The sequence below is a fragment of the Lepidochelys olivacea genome, assembly GCF_965140295.1.
Source record: "Lepidochelys olivacea isolate rLepOli2 genome assembly, chromosome: 5".
NCBI classification, from domain to species: domain Eukaryota; kingdom Metazoa; phylum Chordata; order Testudines; family Cheloniidae; genus Lepidochelys; species Lepidochelys olivacea.
Window position 1 is genome coordinate 45,172,785 of NC_140415.1, and position 23,368 is coordinate 45,196,152.

The window sequence follows — 23,368 nt, forward strand, 5'->3', positions numbered from 1 at the left end:
GGGCAAGTGCCCAGCCGGGACCGCTAAGTCGCCGCGGTCTCGCTGACCGAACAAGCGCCTGGTCCGGCACCCGAGGGGTGAGGGAGAAAGAGACGAGGGGGCCGGGGCAAGCAGCGCCTGTTCCCCGGCGCCGACGAGCTGCTGTTCCCGGGAGCAAGGGAGGCGGAGAAGGAGCGGAGCGGGGGCGGGTGTGAGGGAGGGGGGAGGTGCGCGGGGAGCCGGCGTCTCGGGGGCGCTGGAGCAGCCGGGTGCAGCCCGACATTGAGCTCCCAGCTGCGCTACGCCAGTCGCCGCGCGACACTGGGATCCCGCCGCCTTGTGCGGGGCCAGGGAGCGGGGGGGCCGCGCGGCTCAGTCCCTCGGTCCGTACCGTTCCCCTGCGGCATAGGGGAGCGGGGGGCGCTGCCGCTCCCATCCCCCGCTGCCGCTCTCGGTGATTGATCCGCCTCTCCGAGCCCGGAGGAAGATGCTCGCCCGGTCGGTCGCTGCAGCATGAGGCGTGACTGAAAGGACCTGTCCCTGCTGGAAGAGGGAGCGGCGCCCCGCGTCTCGGCGGCCGGGTAGCGGGGCCTCTGTCTGCGGGGGATGTGCCACCGGTGCTCCCGCATAGCTGCTGCTGCTGCCGCTCTCGGGGAGCCTCATGCCAGCGCCGGTGAAACGGCTCCCTCCGCCTCCGCCTGCTGCTCGGGAAAATGAATCGATACCCCCCATCCTGCTGCTGCTGCCGCCGGCGGGGGTGTTAGAGGGAGAAGCGGCGGGGAGCGCTGCGCATAACGCCGGCCCCATCCCGCGCTGCACCTGACATACCCCGAGCTCGCGCTGCCCTGGGGCTTTGCTTACCCGGGGGATAAACGCTGCTGCAGGGTCCCTCGCCCCCGTGAGAGGCGAGCGTCTCCCCTTCTCCCCGCGCAAGGAGAGGCTGGCTGGCTGTGGGGAGGGGATTCGCTGTTTGCTACTACCTCCGAGGCCATCTCCTCTGGCAGTGGGCTGGAGTGACTCTAGGGCTGGAGAAGACCGTGCTCCGAGAGGATATGGGAGAAACCCCCCTCGGGCTTCTTCCTTAGGACGCCTCGGCTCCTTCTCCTTCCAGAGGGGATTGTGATTTCTTTGGCTACAACTCCACATGCCTACGGACTCCCGTTGTGGGAGGCGCTGACCCGCTAGGGCAGCGCTTAAGCCCTGCTAATAGGAGCGCGAGGCCACTTGGATTTCTCTGAAAAGCCTGGGATATAATCAAGCCGGGAAACGTGGTGACCCAGACTCGTGTCACCATCGCTAAGGGAACGTCGGACCAGAGGGGTAGAGAAGCAGGTGGTGGAGAGGCGAGGAAAATCCTCTGGGAATCGTCTATAGAGCACCTTCAGTTCAAGCTTCCGTTGGGCATCATGGGGTAAGGATTTCATACTAAGAAATGGACTTGTCAAAAGGGAGCTCCATAGAAGGAACTGGGTTTCCAGGTGGTTCACAAGTTATAAGCAAAATACATAGGTCCGACATGAAATGCAGAGCAAATGAGCTTTTAATTTCTATTGTCAATAAGTTTTTCTGGTACAGGAAGTCTGGTATGTAGAAATTTGTCATTTTAACTTTAGTAGAATGAATGCTTTCATGGCCATGTGATCTAGTCTTTGGTCTCTCAGCACTATGGACTTGGATAGGGCACCAGGAGTTGTATTAAAGGACACTGTTATTTCTATAACAGGTTTTTGCTAAGGAGTATGGAACTAGGGAGTATTTCAGCAACAAGACATGAAACAATAGCTAGAAAAACAGCAAATTGGTGTTTCTGCCCTTTCCAGACTGGGATAACATCTATTTCATGTTTACATTTTTAATTTCTACTCTGAAAAGTGAATGAAAATGGCATCTCACTACTGAACTGATCATTTCTTTGTGTGACTCTAGTCATATGTACTTGCATTGTGACAAACCATTTTACTCCTATTGGCTCTGCAGGGCCAGATCAGCTAAGAAAGCAATTTGTATTCTATTATTTGGCATCCTCAGAATTATTTAATTACATTTAGTAACCTGGGCAAATCCACCAAAGACAGCAGAGTTGTGCAGGTTTCATTGATCATAACTTGGTTTGCAGAACTCTTTCTGGTGCTGACACACAAGAAGAAAAGAACCCAGCTTGACTTTCAGATCCGAGAATGGGAGAAACATGAAAACTTTCAGTGACATTTTTAGTCACTTTCAGAGTTGAACCATAGTTTAAAGTATAGCTTGTTACATTAACTTAACAGTAGGTACCAGGGAAGGAAAGATTTATTCTAGCTCCTCTTCCAGGTTCCCTACAGAACAGAAATTAGATCTAATGTGTAGTCTTCCCAACTTTTATAGAATGTTCTCTGTATTGGAAAACTACTGTACACTAGTTATTCAGTGTTAATCAGAGCTTGTAAAGTAGAGAGATGGGGTAAATTTTAAGTCATTTAGACTCTGAAGTGACTTAGCCATTTTGGAAATCTTTTCCCATGGCCAACTGGAATTTTTATAAAATGTCTTGAAATCATCCCAAGCAGCACACTTGGTTGGACAGCCCCTACCAAGTATAATGGAAAAAACATATGATCTCTCTCTCTCTCTCTCTCTCTCTCTCTTTTTTTTTTTAAATGACTTTCTCCTTTTTTCTTTGCACGGAACATCAGTTGAGGAAATTTGACTAATTCACTATACACAGGAAACAGTAGTGTGGATTATAAAGAAAATGCTATAAAATGCACCGAGTAAACCCCCAAAATTCTTTTTTTTCCTGATATTTTAATTATACCAACTTTATACAATAGTAAGGCCAATATTTCAGACAGAAATGTGACTCAAGACAAGCTATGGTCCTTCGGTGCCTAATTCATATAAGGATTTGTTCTCATGAAATTGGTACACCAGGTGGGAAGTGAAAAGTGCATTTCTCTTCAAGGACAGTTTAAATGGGCATTTTAAATCTCCAATTTTTTCAGCAGCTTCTTGTGGGGGCTTTACGTAGTTTTGACTACATTCTGGAGTAGACCTTATATAAGGCATGGGATGAATAGACTGATAATCTTTTAGATCCCAGTGGTGTACCTCTCTTGTTCTTAGGCTAGCTATTATCTTCTTACTTTCTCTCTTCTTTTCCACTCACCCAGCAGACAACAACCCAACTCACTTTTCATTTGCAGCAAGCTACATACATAGAAGATGTATTCAAGCAAGCAGTAATGTAGGTACTCCTTGTGATACAAATGGCTAAATGATTGTGGGGTCTTCATAGAATATAAATGTTGTACAGACCTTAAAACTGAACTAATTCAGATGTAGGAATTATTGCTTTTGGAAGACTTTCAAAATACTACTAAAGTCTGCTCTTAATAGTTTTTCGAAGAACTTGGTTAGTTGATCTTATGCCACATAAGAATGGAAAATCTATTTTGTCCTTCACAGAGCGGTGAAAAATATGAACATACTTAATACTACCTGGGTATACAAGTTCTGCCCAATATCTAAGTTTTCACTATTCTGTAGTAAGAAGTAATGAGTTCCTCACCCCTTCACAACTTTATCATTTCTGAAAATAAAAGCTAGCCAGCATAAACTGAATATTTCACCATTGCAGAGAAATTAAAGTGTGTTGGTTATTTGTGATTAATTAGCCAGTGCAAATTACCTCTTCTTGCAGATATATAAAACGAGGGGCTTTTGGGGTATAGAGAGAGAGGAGAGAGACTACAAAAATGGCTTCCCAGAGAATAGGTCCCTTAACTGAGTAATTTCAGCAGAAAATCACTAGCAGATCTTCATCTGAAGAATGACTCTTCAGCAAAAGTGCATGCTGGATAATGTAGAGAAATTTATTAACTCAGAAGATGTACTATTCTCTCTGCAGATTTCTTTGTAAAGGAATGGGCACAATCGGATCAGGAATGATGATATTAACCATTGCTAAGACTATTGCTGTATAGCCTTGTCTACACTTATCTGTTCCTGACAGGTTTCACAATGAGTGCATGAGAACCATGTTTAGCGCAGATTCAGCTGAATCCACTGTAAAGAATGGGTAATTTTGCTCATGGTGAAAGCCACATAGCATGAAGTATCCGTCCCCTTCATGGGACTGAAGTCCTTTTTTGTGTTAGAGGGTACCCTGTGGCATTTGTGTAGACACTTTTTCGAATGTAAGATATAGCAACTGTAACACTGCAGTTTCTAAAGTTATCTTGATCATGGCTTTTTCATCAAGCTTCTATTCAAAATAAATTAAAGTGGCATGCAAAGTGAATGACTGTAAACTCTTGAAGTTTAATCCTTTACAGTCAAGTTACAAGAGTGCATGGCTACTCTGATAGAAGCAGTGAGACATTTAGGCAGGAGGGGTGCATCTATTTTAAAAACATATCTAATACTTAAGAGGTGCTGTTTTTCTACACATCTCTCACTCAGCCTATGAACATACAAATTGGTGCCAGAGCACACCAATGGTGTAACAATTTCAGTGCTTAGTACCAGATGCTTCAGAGGGAAGCACAAGAAACCCCATATAGACAATTATGGAGTAACCTGTCCACAAGAGAAGTTTGCTGTTTTAGTCATCTCTAATGTAACTGGATGTTCTTACTGACATTATAAGTGTTATCCTTCTAAACTCTTGAACTCATTGCTACAAGATACTGAGGCTAATAGATTAACTATGCACTGTGTAAAGTATTCCTTTTTTTCAGTCTTAAATTGGTTGCATTTCACTGTCATTGAATGTCCCTTTGCTTTTGTAATATAAGAGAACTACTTTTGTCCGTAACATTCATTATTTTGTACCTTTTCATCATGCCCACTCTTATTCATCTCCTCACTGAACAGTTCCAATCTTCTTGGTCTCTCCTTGTATACAAATTTCTCTATCTCCAGTCATACTCTGTTTCCTGAGTGTCTACAGGTAATTTCAATCCAAGTCCTATTAGAAGAAATAGTTTGCACTACTCATGAGTATTACCTTTTATTGTTTAACACAGAATTTCACCTGCAATTTTGCTGTCTGTTCACCTTCTTTATTTTAACTTAGTGAAGACAACTTTGTCATCTAGAAGTTCTGCCAATTTGTTGTTCACCTCTCTTTTTTAAAGATATTTGAAAAATATATTTAAATATCAGTTCTACTATGAAAAACTTGGGCACAGCTGTTAACCTTGCAAAGTGAAAAATGATCACAGCTACACTTGTGGTTTACTACACTACCTTTTGCCCTATAATCTTCTTCTTTCGTTAGGGTTACCAATTTTGGCTGGACGTATTCCTGGACTGAAGGAATCTTTAATTCCGAGAGACTCCAGGACAATCCTGGAGGTTTGGCAACGTTTTCTTTCATATGGCTTGAGTAGGTAGCAATGACAACAAATTTATACTTGAGTGAGATAGCCAGCACGTTGCCGCAGCGGTGAGCTAGTGAACGTCCTTCAGGCCCCCAGCAAATTATTAATTCCCTTAATAGCCTTTTTGCAGGACTTTGTCAAATATTTCTTGAAAATACAAAGAAATTGTCAACCGGTTTGCCTTTTTTTACCTTTGCTGAATGATCAAAAAATTACAGTAATTCCTATCTTTGCTTTCTTTTTTTCTCTAATAATAGTTATGACATTTGTCAGCCTCTAGTCCTCAGGTGTAAAGGTTTTTGCATGCACCTACACTTGTAAAAAATTCCTGGGATGTTGCACAGTCAGGATAGCAAGCCTTTCTCATCAGCTGGGAAATGTTGTAGAAAGTAGTATGTATGTAGTTATTCCACAGATACTATTCATTTAACTTACACAGAAGTTCCGCATGAGTATTTGAAATAGTGCATGCCTGGGCTCTTTTTAAGACACCTGGCAGAATGCATATTTCTCGTTGATTGAGTACCCTAATTTTGACTCTTCCTACACTTGTTCTCTGAGTCTCAGGCATCTAGCTAACACTCTAATTTTTAGCAAATACACACACACACACACACTCTTTAAATCTTCTTAAAAAGTGGATTTTTCTTCAATTGTGTGGGACTATGTCTCAGAGAGAGTTTACCAAGGGCTTAGCTACAGGGAGAGGGAAGGAGGGAGAACCTGAAGCAGTTAGTGTGGAGTAGCTGTTGTGCAATAATTCCCCATGTGGACACTCTTGCTGCTCACTAAGAATGTCGTAGTGCATAGTAGCTTAATGCACTTTGGGAAAAACTCTTAGAGGCAAGTTGTTACACTTAGGCTATGTCTATACTACACAGCTTTTAGCGACACGGCTGTGTCGCTACAGCTGTGCCGCTAAAAGTTGTGCAGTGTAGCCGCTGTTTGTCAGCTCTCCTGCTGACAAAAAAACTTCCACCAACAAGCAGTGTTTGCGTTGTCGGAAGGAGAATGCTCCTGCCAGCAACGTGCTGTTCACAGTGGTGCTTGTTGCAGCAAAACTTTTTTGTTTTTCGGGGTGGGGAGTGGGTTTAACACCTCTGAAAGACAAAAGTTTTGTCATTCCATTGCCAGTGTGACGTAGCCTCAATCAATCCCTCTGACCCCTCCCAACCCCTGCCCCCAAACAAACCCTAGACTTAAAGGGAAACTTACAATTGGTGTTGTAAAAGCTACATTGAATTGTGATGAACCATTTTGTTTGGGCTTACAGCATAGACATACATGCTATACAACTTAAATATTCATCTGAGGGATTTATAAAACAGAGAGGAGAAATGTTGTCACTTTCACCTTTTTTCTTTTTTTTAAAAAAAAGCATTTCAGAGATCTAAATAGCAGACTATTTCTTCTTGCAGACTACATTAACTGAGTATTGAACAATATTTGACAATACCAGAAGCCTTCATACACCACAAACTGGACCTTATACTAAACAGCCAGCTAGGATGTGATGTCCCCTGTTGAATACCACATCAAATTTAAAGATTCTTATCCTGATGTTTTTTCAAACCACCCAGGAACCAGCTTTTTCTCAACAGTAGTGGTCTCCTACAGAAGTTGGAAATATTGCTTATAAGTATGAGGGAAGAGCTTTTTGGTAATGCATTCGTGATCTTGAAACTCCCTTCCACAAAAGCCACAGACGGTGGCACTTTCAGGACAAAAAGAGATTTTTCACTGCTACTGCTTTTCCACTTAAACACTTTAACGCTTAAAAAATTACACCCGTTCCTCTGGCAGGGGTGGAGAGTAGTAACAAATAAGAAGAACTTTTGTTACAGATGTACCCAGGTCGCTCAACAAAGTGTATGTACTAGATGAGTGAGGTATAAACGTCTAGAAAGAATCCAGTTTGTGTTTGTTCTTAATATTACATAGATCATAGACTACTACCTGAGGAAGTAACATTGGCAGGAACTCCACACACTTAAAGCATGTGTTTTTTATGGCCTTGAAACAGGCATCAGAAGATTAAAACTGCTCTTGCAGCCTTTCAGCACATAGGCATGGAGTAGATTGGGCTGAAAACACCTTTCTATCCCAATTCTGCTCCCTAATCAAACTTGAGCATGTTTATAGATTTGTCAGACATGTTAGACCACCCCCCCCCTAAAACTTTTGTACTCATCAACTGTTTGTTAGTTTAGAGACAAATATAGTGAAATTGGTATGACCTGCCCCCACAGTATGTATGTGGTTTCATATTGGTATAACTCTATCCACTAAGGGTTGCACCAATTAATTACCTTTTTTTGGTAAACCAGTATAGCTAGATCAGGACGAAAACTGTACCTAAGGGTGAAATCCTAGCTCTGCTAAAGTCAGTAGCAAAACTCCCTGTCACTTCAGTGTGCCCAGGATCTCACCCTTAATGTCTCAAGACAAACATGGCGGATACCAGAGGATTATTTTGCGAGTGGTTTTATTCTTGGGATGTCTTTCAAATACATAATAAATGGATGTGGCTAAAGCTACAGACACTGCTGCATTGCATATCTCTTGGTTAATGTGTCATTTCAAAATAGATTAGCGGGCTGCTGAGTGTGTCTTTTTATGGCTTGCAAATGATAATGGAATTACCACAGGTTCTTATGAATAGCTTTAATATACAATCCACTTAAAGGATGAAAACATAACAGCATGACTGCTTAGTGTAATGTTGGTCACTTGTATTAGAAGCAGAGTGCATCACTACTGGCTAAATGTTCTTTTTAATAAATAAAAACTCAAGAGTCATAGGGTATGTCTACACTGCAATTAAAAACCTACGGCTGGCCAGTGCCAGCTTACTCAGGCTTGCAAGGCTGTTAAATTGCTGTGGAGATGTTCTGGCTCCGGCTGTAGCCCAAGCTCTGGGACCCTCCCACCTTGCAGGGTCCTAGATCCTGGGCTCCAGCCTGACCTGGAACATCTACATAGCAGTTAAGTGGCCCAGCAGCCCAAGTTGGGTGTCCCTAGCCTCTATTGGCCAGATGCCGGGAATGGGTGACAGGGGATGGATCACTTGATGATTATCTGTTCTGTTCATTCCCTCTGAAGTACCTGGCATTAGCCACTGTCAGAAGACAGGATACTGGGTTAGATGGACCTTTAGTCTGACCCAGTATGGCTTTTCTTATGCCATCTGTGGGTGTCTGCAGTCTATGCACGTGCACAGGGGCCAGGACAAGAAGTAATATACAGGCAAGCACAGCAAGTTACACACTTAAAAATAAAAATTCCTTCTTATAATAATTGGTCCATCAAAATTTATCTGTTTCACTCTTATTTGTCACCTCTGTTCAGCACTGCAACTTAATGTTGAACTGTATGGCTAATTTTTTTTTTTTAAGTCAGAAATGTTGCTTATCTACCTCCACGGTACACTAATGCATAGGGAGAAAAAAGTATTTGTTCTAGTGTTTGTAAAACTGGATTACAGATATCTGTATAAAATAACTGTCCAGATCACCTTGATGAAATATTAATCTTGTAGCTATAACTTCCAGTATATCTCAAATTGTGTATATGTAAAGAAGTTTTGAAATATGTAAGTAGATAGGACAGTTTCTGTTGATCAGCTATTATTATTATTTTAATCTAAAGGACATGTTTTGTTTACAGACTTCATGTTTCATATAATGAAAGATGTGATTGAATTAGCAGCAACTAGTGGAGAATTAGGATGAGACTTGAAGTGAACTGCAAAAGCAGGTGTTTGTGCTTCACTATATATTTCTTCCTCTCTTTCAAAAAAATTTTTTTTTCCTTTCTCTCTCCTTCCCTCAAAGATCAGGAATATGTGGTTCAGATGATGTTGAAGGAATGAGTAAACTGGCAAAACCAACAAACTGGAGTTGTTGTTCTTCAGCTTGCAGCTTGGGTTTCAGGCTCCTAGCTCTAGTTTCCAGTCTGTTATGTGTGGGGGTTCATTGTGTTGGTGGTAGGGTGAAGGTATATATATATTTTTTCTTTAACTCTGTGATATGATACTGACGCAATCTTTACCTCCACGAAGGGCACAAACAGAAGGGTGTGATGACAGAGCTGCCAAGCACCAAAAAAACTATACAAATTGGGAAGCTTTGAATTAAGGCTATAATGGTAGGTAGGAATTTATCTCTGTGTGGACAGATTTTTAATTTGAAAGCATGGTCCTGTAAAAGTCTTTAATTTTGAGGGGTTTCAAATAATGTGCCACCATTAGTAGGATCTTTACTTCTAGGTAAATATGCCTTTAAGGGGGTAGAATTAAGGCTGCTATTGGAACCTTTAATCTGAATTTCCTGACTTTTTAACAAGATTTAACATCTCTCAAATGTTGATTTCTTACAAATGTCTGTAATACAGTCTCTTTTAGGATTCAATGAAAAAGGATGACTAAGTGCAATGATCATGAAAGAACCATGTAAGGCACTATTAGAAAGCAGCCTAACGCATCTAACTTTGCACAGTTTTGGGGTCAGACAAAATTAACAGTGGGAGTGGTAATAGTGCAGGTTACTAGTTTCTGGGAAGGAGGAGCATGGAATACATTGCAGTTCCAAGGAATTAAACAGCAGGGTTAGAATTCAAATACACGCTGCTGGCATGACACCGAAGTGTACTGTGATTGATATCTTTGTTCTGCTGGCAAATATAATGCTGGTGACAGCAGTCATTACTACTACAAAAACAATAACACCAATCCAGAAAGACACTGTTCAAGCATCCAGCTGCTCTCATTCCAAGTGCAACTGACTGATGCTTTCACTTGAAAAAACAGGGTAAACCTATATTTCTAATATCTTATACTGGTTGTCACCAACAAGTATGAAGTCACCTAGTTTGCACCTTTGGGCTTGGCTGGCTTGAAAGGATGGCTGGTAGCTAAGCAGCTCTGAGAGAAATTGTGATTCAAATTCACAGTTCCTCTCCGGCTTCTTTTCTACCCTTCAACCCCCTTCACCTCCCAAATACACACACTTTAATTTACTACCTCATAGAGTAAGTCCCCATCATGGTGCCTGGCCAGCTCTGGGTGCAGGAGCCAAGGCTGTGTCCTCACAGACATTGGCCCTGTTCTCCCCATCTTCTCTGGGCATGAGTCATAGGATTTAATCTAGGAGAGTTTTCTGTGACCATCTGGAGGGCTGGGTTGGTCTCTGTATTGGGACAAGTACCCTTTCATGATTCTCTAAAAATATCTTGTTGACAACATAAACCTAAGTATAAGTAGGTCCTCTTATGTTCCTTGGTTATGGAAACGACCCATTCCCACAAGTTAAGTTCTTGAATTTGTTTTTGGTTTTAAAAAATGCTTCTCATCCATATGGTTGCAAAGACACTGTGGATGTGACTAGTGTAAGTTAGGGTGAAAAGTCTCAAATCTACGTTAGCCTAAATATAGCTCGGAGAAGTGTAAACTCAGTGAGTTCTTAAGTCTGAAAGGTAAATATTTGATTTATTTTTAGCAATGAAGTATTCAGCTGAAATGTCTCTCCCACCATTCCTAGCTGCCAACCATGTGGCCCATACCTCTCAGGTGCCAAAAGGCTTTGCTCTCCCTCACCCAGCTGTGAAAATCTCCAGTGTTACCCAAGTCTTGAGATGCAGCCAGGAATTATCAAAACAAAAATTATTAGCATATTGAAAACTGAAAATAGTAAGACAATGTAAAATGAATTTGTGTCTCTTACTAGAAACTTGCTGAGTAAAAGAATAGCCATTGGTTTGTGTATACACAAATGTAATCAGTGAAGGAAACTAAGAAGAAATGGATGGTAGTTGAAGGTGGCTTTTTCACCAGCATTCTAGTTACATAAGTAATTTGGGGCCTTAGCAGTTATTTAGCCTACTTACTTTCAAACAAGGCATTGTACCATCTATACTTTCATATGAGTTATGGACTTCTAATTTCCAATACCCACTGATGCATACTCTGAATTGTTTACAAAACTAACCTACGTTGGTTCAACTTTTTTTTGTTTTCCATTCTTCTCTTTTGAATATTTCTTTTCTCAAATATGTAACTGGACTACTGACAGTATCCTTATCACTGTACAAAACGTGCCTGATGATCCTGTCCCTGCCCCAAAGAATTTGCAACCTACAAAATCCGGATACAAAATGCATTGAATGACTGGGAGAATGGGTCTTAGAGTAGTAAATGTTACATACGGGTGTATATCAGTACTGTCTGTTTTTAAGTGGATTAACACTTGATGCTTCATGGAAATATTGAATTTACGAAAGGGATTTGAATGAAGAAGGTGATTGCCGTGTTCAGCAGGGCCAGAAAGGACTTTACATGTGATAGCAACATGTATCAAGTACTGTCCAGAGGTGAATGGGAAATGCAAAGGAAGAGGTGAGGAAGGAGATCTGGGTGGAGAAAAAATGGGAGTAGAAAGAAATAAGCATGGGTAGCACATGTAGAATCTTGAAGGACAGTAGGAGAAATCAGAACTTGATGAAGGTGAGACAGCTCATGGATGTTTTCAGTGGAGAGAGTAACTGGGCAGGGGTTAGGAGAATCTATTTTAGGCATGGTATCTTGGAGGGACTGGAGGAGATTGAGCAAGGAGACCAGAGAGGAGGAAGATACAAACAAAAGCCCAAGTATGAGTTTTCCTGTGGCATAGTTGTTTGTTTTGGCATGGAGAGGGGAATGAAGAGTAGCTAAGTAGCCAGTTGGACGTAGGAAGCCAAACCTTCCACCCAATGTGTTGGTTTTGTTGCAGGAATTTGAAAAAAAAAACATGAACATAGCTCTGAGAGGGATCTTTTGAAACATTATCCACAATGTTAAGACCCCCATTTGCAGCCATTTAGCTTTGTAAGCACTCATCCAGTTCAAAACACTCAAGTTATTTAACTTGTTAAATTAAAAGGTGAGGGTTAAGCTATTACAAACATTTTAACCAATACATCAATGGATTTCTTAAGGGTTTAGTGTAGAGCTTGAGCATTTGATTCAGCTGCAAGGAGGCACCTTTTTGTCTAAGCTTATGGAAGGAAAACAAGCAAATGAAGTAGCACTTCCAAAATTTGAGGAATGGGTAGCAGGGGGTCTGTCAGACAAGGTAGATGCAGATACTAAGGAGAACATGATTGAGCTCTTATTCTTTCTTTTGTGGCTTAGAAGATATGTCTTATAGGTCAATTTGTACTCCACTTCTGCTGCTTGTGGCCATAATAGGTTAATTTTCACTGGCTAGTGGGGGAAGTTGTTAAATCTAGATAGGCAGGCTGGTGTGATAGCAATTTGAAATAAAATATGTACTAACTAGCTGATTTGTTTGTCTTTAAAAGAAGAGTGAAGCTGGTGGATGGAAGTGATGAGTATGTTGCATAGCATAGGTTGATCTGGTCAAAGGCTTGAAAAAGTGTGGTGGGAAAGCACCAAATACTGTCCAGAAAATTTATTTAGAAGAGCAGTCAGGGGTCTGGATAACACCTATGCTCCAAATCACTAGTAGTGATCATCACTTATTCTGAAGTGAAGTTATTCTGACAGCATGTCTCCACTTGTTGTCCCCTACAACTCCTATCACTTCTGGCTGCAATTTACTTCTAATGGTGAACGTTTACTTCTAGAGAGACAAGATGGGTGAGGTAATGTTTTTTATTGGCTGTCTTTCACCAAAAGAAGTTTTCAAGATACACAGAGCTCTTCTTCAGGTTTACCTTTGTCTTGGGGCATTCAACATATTCTAAACTTAACAACATTTGCAAACTTCTGCTTGTACATCACCTTTAAACTTATTTGCAAAATACATTATTTTCTTTATGCCATTTATTTTGTTGCTAGTAAATGTTGTTCTGTTCAAAAAGACATCTATTTTTGAAAATGAAATGTCATCATGCTTTTGAACTTTGTGAATGTTAGGGAATTCACAGTAACAAATCATACATACAGCATATGTGCTAGTTGGTTTTCTAGACTATCGGAGGACTAACTCTGAAGAGTTTTTTTTTTTTTTAAATAAAGTAATTTTCTTTAAAGTCAAAGTAGGGCAGTTATGCATTAATTGTACGCATTTGCAAAAGACACGTAAATATCTAGGGTGATTAATATTAGAGAGGATTTCAGAAGACCCGAACAGAAATAGGTGACTGGGCAGTATGGTGGCAGATGAAATTCAGAGTTGATAAATTGCTATTTGAAAGGATTAACTCTACTGGTGTCAAAATTAGCTGAAAAAAGACATGGGTATAGTTGTTGACTTATCAATAAAAATTTCTCATCAGCATGAAGTGGTAGTCAAAAAAGTAAATCAAATGTGAAGATGCATAATGATTGATAGAAAATAAGTGTTATAATGCCAAGTCAATGGTATGCCCTCGCTTGGGGATATTTTGTTCACTTCTGGGCATGGTGTCTGAAAAAGGAGACAGAAATAATATGGGTTCTGGGACAGACAAAGTATATCCTCAAATATAACTCCATTGCTTGCAAGTTTTAAAACTAGGCTGGAATAAATATTTAAAAGTGTACTCTGCAGAACTCTCCTGGATTGAAATTGAGATGGACTGGATGGTCTAACTAGGCTCTTTCCTCTTGATGGCTCTCCCATTAAGACCTCAAACCACCTTCCATTTGCTTCTATTGTCAGTAGTCTTGGTGTCCTCTTAGACCTCAAACTCTATCTCCGGCATCTCCTAGACCTGAAAATATGCCTGTTGGTACTTCCTCAACAATTCCCATGTATACCACTACCTTGACTCAGCCTGTGATGAAACTTTCTTTCATATAATCTTCTCCTTTGATTGTTACCATTCTTTTCTGTGGCCTCCCTAAATCCTAGCTCTACACAATGCTACTGCTGTCACGCGCTGGAAGACACATGACTACATCGCTATTTTCCAGCAACTCTCCTGGCTCTTTTCTTTTTTAGGATTCAGTTCTAAATGTTATGAATCTCATCTGACTATTCTCCTTCTCACTTGTCTATTTCCTGGTTCCCCCTCCCCTCCTCCAGACTTCCCACTGGCTACTGTCTGTGCTACAACCTACACTGCTGCAGCTGCTGCCATGAGGTAGAATCCCTCATTCTCTCCCAGTCATTGATGCACTCACTTCAAATATTACCTGAAAGCTTCTCTTCTCACTTATTATACAACTTAATTTCTCTATTTTATCTGCCAATATCTTTAAAAATGGTTTGAATCTGTGTAGGAGCTAGGAATAGAACTTGAGAATTCCTGTTTCATAACCTCTGCACTCATCACTAGGCTACATCTCTCTGTCTCCTGTGGAATTGAGAGCAGATGCCTGATCAGCATTTACCCAGATTTTTTTTACAGAGGGAGGGTGGGTGATGACAGACCCAGAGGAAGCACTCCTGGTGCTACAGATACACACATTTAATGTTAGTTTCATCACCTGTTAAGGATTCACATTGGAAGATAAGGGATGATGAATGCAGGCAGCCTGGAGATTGGTTAGCTGCTTTTGGAGACCAGGTGGTGATTATATGCTACTATAAAACTTTATTCTAGTGCAAAGAGGCTGGCTGCATTCCATTAAATTATTTTCACACTCCCATCCAGCTTCTTAAGGTTAGTATTACTGCTTGGCTGTTGCTTCAAATAATTTAAACTATTTTTTATTTTTCAGTTCTGAGGATATATCAGTGACTAACTCTTATAGCAGATCTTTACAGTTCTCAGAGAATCTTGGGCATCACAAGGTTGATACACCATTGTTAGGGCCCAACCAAATTCGCAGCCATGAAAAACGTGTCACAGACCATGAAATCTGGTCTTTTGTGTGCTTTTACCATATACTATACATATTTCGTGGGGGAGACCAGTGTTTCTCAAACGGGGGGTCCTGACCTAAGAGGGGATTGCAGGGAAAGTGGTGTTGCAAGGTTATTTTATGGGGATCGCGGTATTGCCACCATTCTCTGCTGCCTTCAGAGCTGGGTGGTCAGAGAGCAGCTGCTGTTGGCTAGGTACCCAGCTCTGAAGGCAGTGCCCAGCCAGCAGCAACACAGAAGTAAGGATGGCAATACCATACCATGCCACCTTTACTTCTGCACTGCTGCCTTCAGAGCTTGGTGGCTGGAGAGTGGCATCTGCTGACTGAGGGCCCAGCTCTGAAGGCAGCAGGACAAAAATAAGCATGGTAATACCAGACCATGCCATCCTTTACTTCTGCGCTGCTGCTGGCGGTGGTTCTGGCTTTTTTCAGAGCTGGGCTCCTGGCCTGCAGCCACCACTCTCCAGCTGCCCAGTTCTGAAGGCAGCGTCGCCACCAGAAGCAGTGCAGAAGGGTAGCAGTACTGCAAGCCCCCCTACAATAATCTTGCAATTGCCCCTCCCCAAACGCGCACACCCCACCTTTTTGGGTCAGGATCCTTACAATTACAATACCATGAAATTTCAGATTTAAATACCTGAAATCATGAAATTTACGATTTTAAAAAAATCCTATTGCCATGAAATTGACCAAAATGAACCATGAATTTTGTAGGGCCCTAACCATTGTCTTTGAATTTGTCAGGTGAGATGGACATAGTGCCAGGAGCATATACTTAATAAATACTAGGTAACCCTTGTAGCTGACACTTGTGTGGTCTTGCTGATCTATTCATATCAATTGGAACCTTAATAAATTCTATTGAAATAGTATGTTTTTCATACATTCAGGTTTTGGATACTTTGGAGTATATAAATTTGATGTTCATATGATCAAGCAATCTACAGTACTTGAATTAATACTTCTATATGCACCACATGTTTCTGGATAACATGATGTTCTCTTGTTCCAAAATTGGGTAAAATCCTAGGTAGTGGCCAGAGTTCTGTATTACATCTGTTCTCTAATTATACCATATGTAAGTTAAATAACTTCTATCTAGGTTGAACCATCTAACAGTGTGTTATCCTGATAATGTGGAGTGTTGGAACTGCAGTTCCATGATGACATGTTCATAACCTGCAAAAATAGAAGTATAACATTTGATTCAAATCTGAATCTTCTGTGTCATTCACTTCAGCCAAGTCCATTATATCGTTGAGAATCTGGTCACAGAATAGTTCCATAGGTGTACACTGAATCTGCCCCACCAACAGCAGATATTACTCTCTGTGAATGAATAGTGTATCCAGAGCAACAGCTGTAATGGACAAATACTGCTTCAATGTTTTTATATAGATCAAGGGCCGTAGCGTCTCATAATGTAACAGTCTTTATCGTGCAGTATGTTGTCAGACATAAGGAAAAGGATTAACTTTCCAGATCAGTGATGGCAGATAGCCCTGAAGTACTATATGTAGTGCTTATTAAAAATGAGTGTAATTGATTCGATACTTATTACTGTAAGATGAATTAATTTACCTTTTTTAAAAACGCTCATCCAATTCCCCATGTAGCATGAAATAGTTATTGGCTGATCTTATGATCTGGATCAGCAATTCCTTTGAAAATTTAGCATGCTTCTAAAGCAGCCTGGAAGAAAATATGAACTGTTTGGAAATTGATGATGGAGACAATGGGTATTTATCCATTTTAGCCCCTCTTACTATTTGTCACTCTAACCACCAACACTGTACTCAGTGCTGATGAAGATACTTCCCCATCCCAATGAGCTTACAGTCTAAATAGGTAGACCTAGAATACATCATGAGAACATCATCATAAAGGACAGTTATCTTTAAACTTTTAACTTTGCAATTGATAAAAGCATTTTTATTAATGTAGGTTAGTGCTTCTATGCTAAATGAGTGTTAGGGATGGAATTGAAAGAAGACTGGTGGGTGCTTAATAGACTGGGATAAGAAGGGAGTTTGATACATAGCACTGAAAGAATGCACACAAATAAGAGTGAGTAGAGGTGAAGAGGAAAGATAAGGCAGAATTTATTCATTGGGTGAAGAGAAGAGTGGTAATAAATTAAGGTGGAGATGAGGCAGGGGCTGAGCCTTGAAGGCAAGGACAAGGAGTTTAAAGTTGATGTGGAAAATATGTCGAAGGAGAATGACCATAGACTTAGTGCCAATTTATGAAAACTTACTTTTGCTACTGAAATATAGCAGATAAATTCCAGGTGACTCATTCTGACCACACCAGAGTGACAATAAGAAGCTTACTTTGTGTTTTTATAGATGTTTGCAGCTGCTTTTGACTCATTGTATTGATCAGCACTGTGGATACTGCTGCACCAGTATGGTGTGCCTGAGGGCTTAGTGTGCTTAGTAGAGGAACTGTACTGCGGAACACTTAGCTGTGTGAGGGTCAACAGTTGTATTAGACTGGTTTTCAATAGACTCAGGAATACAGCAGGGATGCTTTCTCTCACCTATGCTATTTAATGTTATAATAGACTACCTGATGACAAAGCTGACTGAGGCCAAAGTAGTAAGAGGTGTGAAATCTAAAGATTCATTTTTAGAGGATCTTGGGTGTGCAGCTGATATTGCCTTACTGGGAGAGACTATTGACCAATTACAGATAGTGGTGGAACAGCTGTGAAAACCTATAGAATCTATGGGACTTAAGATCAGTGGTGGTAAAACAAAAAGGAGGCCTTGTGGCACCTTAGAGACGAACCAATTTATTCGAGCATGAGCTTTCGTGAGCTACAGCTCACTTCATCGGACGCATACTGTGGAAAAGTGTAGAAGATCTTTTTATATACACACAAAGCATGAAAAAATACCTCCCCCCACCCCACTCTCCTGCTGGTAATAGCTTATCTAAAGTGATCACTCTCCTTACAATGTGTATGATAATCAAGGTGGGCCATTTCCAGCAAAAATCCAGGGTTTAACAAGAACGTCTGGGGGGGGGGGTAGGAAAAAACAAGGGGAAATAGGTTACCTTGCATAATGACTTAGCCACTCCCAGTCTCTATTCAAGCCTAAGTTAATTGTATCCAATTTGCAAATGAATTCCAATTCAACAGTTTCTCGCTGGAGTCGGGATTTGAAGTTTTTTTGTTGTAATATCGCAACTTTCATGTCTGTAATCGCGTGACCAGAGAGATTGAAGTGTTCTCCGACTGGTTTATGAATGTTATAATTCTTGACATCTGATTTGTGTCCATTTATTCTTTTACGTAGAGACTGTCCAGTTTGACCAATGTACATGGCAGAGGGGCATTGCTGCCAACCTTCCACACAAACTTCCTCGTGGCTGGACTTTACTAAAACTAGACAAGCCATTTACAACACGCACTTTGCTTCCCTACAAAAGAAAAAGGACACTAAACTTTCTAAACTGCTACATGCCACAAGGGGCCACAGCAATGGTTCTCTCAACCCACCCAGCAATATTGTTAACCTATCCAACTATACTCTCAGCCCAGCAGAAGCAGCTGTCCTATCTCGGGGCCTCTCCTTCTGTACCTCCACCCCCACGAACATGATACAGTTCTGTGGTGACCTAGAATCCTATTTTCGACGTCTCCGACTCAAGGAATATTTCCAACATACCTCTGAACGACATACTAATCCACAGAGACCTCCCTACCAACACTACAAAAAGAAGGATTCTAGGTGGACTCCTCCTGAAGGTCGAAACAGCAGACTGGACTTCTACATAGAGTGCTTCCGCCGACGTGCACGGGCTGAAATTGTGGAAAAGCAGCATCACTTGCCCCATAACCTCAGCCGTGCGGAACACAATGCCATCCACAGCCTCAGAAACAACTCTGACATCATAATCAAAAAGGCTGACAAAGGAGGTGCTGTTGTCATCACGAATAGGTCGGAATATGAACAAGAGGCTGCTCGGCAGCTCTCCAACACCACTTTCTACAAGCCATTACCCTCTGATCCCACTGAGAGTTACCAAAAGAAACTACAGCATTTGCTCAAGAAACTCCCTGAAAAAGCACAAGATCAAATCCGCACAGACACACCCCTGGAACCCTGACCTGGGATATTCTATCTACTACCCAAGATCCATAAACCTGGAAACCCTGGGTGCCCCATCATCTCAGGCATTGGCACTCTGACAGCAGGATTGTCTGGCTATGTAGACTCCCTCCTCAGGCCCTACGCTACCAGCACTCCCAGCTACCTTCGAGACACCACTGACTTCCTGAGGAAACTACAATCCATCGGTGATCTTCCTGATAACGCCATCCTGGCCACTATGGATGTAGAAGCCCTCTACACCAACATTCCACACAAAGATGGACTACAAGCCGTCAAGAACACTATCCTCGATAATGTCACGGCTAACCTGGTGGCTGAACTTTGTGACTTTGTCCTTAACCATAACTATTTTACATTTGTGGAGAATGTATACTTCAGATCAGCGGCACTGCTATGGGTACCCGCATGGCCCCACAGTATGCCAACATTTTTAGGGCTGACTTAGGGGATGAGAGCTGAGGAAGTGTTGTTCTAATGCCCCTACTCTACTTGCGCTATATTGATGACATCTTCATCATCTGGACCCATGGAAAAGAAGCCCTTGAGGAATTCCACCATGATTTCAACAATTTCCATCCCACCATCAACCTCAGCCTGGTCCCGTCCACACAAGAGATCCACTTCCTGGAGGCTACAGTGCTAATAAACAATGGTCACATAAACACCACCCTATACCGGAAACCTACTGACCGCTATTCCTACCTACATGCCTCCAGCTTTCACCCTGACCACACCACACGATCCATCGTCTACAGCCAAGCTCTACGATACAACCACATTTGCTCCAACCCCTCCGACAGAGACGAAACACCTACAAGATCTCTATCCAGCATTCTTACAACTACAATACCCACCTGCGGAAGTGAAGAAACAGATTGATAGAGCCAGAAGAGTTCCCAGAAGTCACCTACTACAGGACAGGCCTAACCAAGAAAATAACAGAACGCCACTAGCCGTCACCTTCAGCCCCCAACTAAAACCCCTCCAACGCATTATTAAGGATCTACAACCTATCCTGAAGGATGAGCCAACACTCTCACAAATCTTGGGAGACAGGCCAGTCCTTGCTTACAGACAGCCCCCCAACCTGAAGCAAATACTCACCAGCAACCACATACCACACAACAGAACCACTGACACAGGAACCTAGATGTGCAACAAAGCCCGTTGCCAACTGTGCCCACATATCTATTCAGGGGACACCATCACAGGGCCTAATAACATCAGCCACACTAGCAGAGGCTCATTCACCTGCACATCCACCAATGTGATATATGCCATCATGTGCCAGCAATGCCCCTCTGCCATGTACATTGGTCAAACTGGACAGTCTCTACGTAAAAGAATAAATGGACACAAATCAGATGTCAAGAATTATAACATTCATAAACCAGTTGGAGAACACTTCAATCTCTCTGGTCACGCGATTACAGACATGAAAGTTGCGATATTACAACAAAAAAACTTCAAATCCAGACTCCAGCGAGAAACTGTTGAATTGGAATTCATTTGCAAATTGGATACAATTAACTTAGGTTACCTTGCATAATGACTTAGCCACTCCCAGTCTCTATTCAAGCCTATTTCCCCTTGTTTTTTCCTACCCCCCGCCTCCTCAGACGTTCTTGTTAAACCCTGGATTTTTGCTGGAAATGGCCCACCTTGATTATCATACACATTGTAAGGAGAGTGATCACTTTAGATAAGCTATTACCAGCAGGAGAGTGGGGTGGGGGGAGGTATTTTTTCATGCTTTGTGCATATAAAAAGATCTTCTACACTTTCCACAGTATGCATCCGATGAAGTGAGCTGTAGCTCACGAAAGCTTATGCTCAAATAAATTGGTTAGTCTCTAAGGTGCCACAAGTACTCCTTTTCTTTTTGTGAATAAAGACTAACACGGCTGTTACTCTGAAACTAGTGGTAAAACGAAAGCTTTTGTGCCTCCTATAAAATGGAAATGAATGACCTGCAGATGCTGTCTGTAGATGGCAGTGCCATTGAATGGGTGAACAGTTTTTATCTGGGTAGTCAGCTGACAGCAGGATGTTCTGTATCCAAAGTCACATGTCGGATTAGTCTTGTCTGTAGGATTAAGTTCAACGTGTAGAAGAAGGTATACATTTACCGAAGGGTTATAGAGGTGAGGTTGAAGGAAGTAGAGCACAAGGCCAACCACAAATTGAGGTTGGAAGATGTAATTTTGGGGGGATTTAAAAAACCAAAATCCTCCCATGCTTATTCTTTCCAAAAAAAAGAGATGACTTTCAAGGGACTGTTCAAGATGGAAGTCTATTGTACGTGTCACCACAGCTACATCATAGCCAGGTGAATCTTCTGTTGCTACTGTGTTATGACCAGAGACTCGGATTGCTTCATTCCTTTGTGGAAGAATTCATTGTAGAATCCATCCCTTGCTCCAGAATCTCAACTTTCCTCAAAACAAAATAACCTTTGTGCATGCGAAGAAAACCCTGAACAGGGTGTAAATTGATTCAGTGTTACTTCCTGAGTCTTAGCCTGAAAAATGACTCTTAGATGTGATCTTCTCCAAAGTTAATGATTTTTGAAACATCAACCTTTACTACTTCACTGCTGATTAAGCGAATATTTCTGCTAAAATGTGCCTGTTCCATGATCTTAACTGCCTTCTCCTTGTCCTCAGGTACCAAACACTTGAATTGTCCTCTACCCCATTGCCAAAACCTCAAGCTTGTATCTTGTTAACTTCTATGATGTAGTTAGGAGTTGTCAGTATAAACATCCACAGCATATCAAAAACTGCAAATATGGAGACAACGTAGAATTGAGTAATATCAAACAAGAGAAGGGCTACTGTACTATATTCATTTTTGTATTTAGTTTATTAAAATCCTTCCTTTTACTGTAGAATTTCCAGTCTGATAGTACAGGAGCTGCAGGATCTAGGTGAAGCTTTCAATAGAGTACAGAGGGCTTTAATCAGCTCTTTCTCTGTGCTCTTACTGTATGCAGGGACTCTTTTCTGATGTCTGAAGGAAATAATTATGGTGGGGAGGTTGTTTTATCAGATCAAACTTCTGGTCACAAAATAAGTTGGTTCCAGACAATATTTCCTGTAGTTTTTGCATCAGTATAAAGTGTCTCTGATATGGTGGTTAAATCTTCTGATTTTTAAAATTAAAGATACTGGGGGGAGGGGGGGGGAAATGTCCACTTAGGTGTATGGAAAAATAAATGTCTACACTGCTAACTGTAGCTTTTGTCTAGTAAATCACAGGTACTCTACCTTACCAGCACAACCCATCTGTTAAACTGGAGAATAGGAGAGATTTAGGCATTAGGGCATGCATAAAGTGCTGCTTTCTGCCTGTTTTTGGCAATTGCAGGTTGTGTAACCTGATTGCTGTCTTGGGGTGAGTAAGAGGTAGGCTGCTGAGCAGCAGTAAAAACAGTAAGATCATGTTCTCCGCGGACATGAAAACAGTAGACTCCATGAGATCATTTGGACATGCTTTCCCACTAGACAGGAGGAAGGGTGGATTGACTTAAATCAAGGTGATTTAAATCACCAAGTAGAAAGCCTAGATTTTAATCAACTCTTCCATTTGCATTTATTTTCTAAAGAAAGATATATTCTCATTAGCTGATATAACCATTAAAACATGTTGATTTACAACTAAATAGAGCCTTTACACTAGTTTTGGTATAACTTTTCACTGCTTAGGAGGGTACGCTATACCAATAAACGTTTATTTAAGCAATTGCATAGCTTAATATTTTCAGATTTTGTTAATACTTTTTTAATATGTTAGAAGATGGTGAATGATATATTGCTTATTTACTAGATAATTAACTTTTTGCTCATGATTTGTGTCAAGCTGCAATAAGATAGAAACTGGAATTAAACACACAACAGCGTATAGAATTTGGTTTTATTAAACAAAACCTTACATGTTTTGGATGCATAAACTTTTCTCAAAACATGTTTCACATTTACAATTAAAAGATTTATAAAAGGAACAAAAGGATTAACTGTAGTCAATGAATTAAACTGATTATTTCAGTTCAGTCTAGGAAAATTTTCAGATATGCTAAGGTGAAAGTGACTGGAGCTTAAGTTTCTACT

The 23,368-nt window shown here is 41.3% G+C and overlaps 1 protein-coding gene across 1 annotated transcript in view; it reads left to right on the forward strand.

Moving 5' to 3' along the window:
- Positions 1-244: 244 nt before the first annotated feature.
- Positions 245-23,368, forward strand: part of HOMER1 (homer scaffold protein 1) — a 155,004-nt gene continuing 131,880 nt past the window's right edge. The window contains exon 1 of the mRNA XM_084629669.1: positions 245-1,390. Coding sequence (XP_084485795.1) covers positions 1,386-1,390 — 5 coding nt within the window. The 5' untranslated portion in view covers positions 245-1,385. The remainder of the gene's footprint in view (positions 1,391-23,368) is intronic.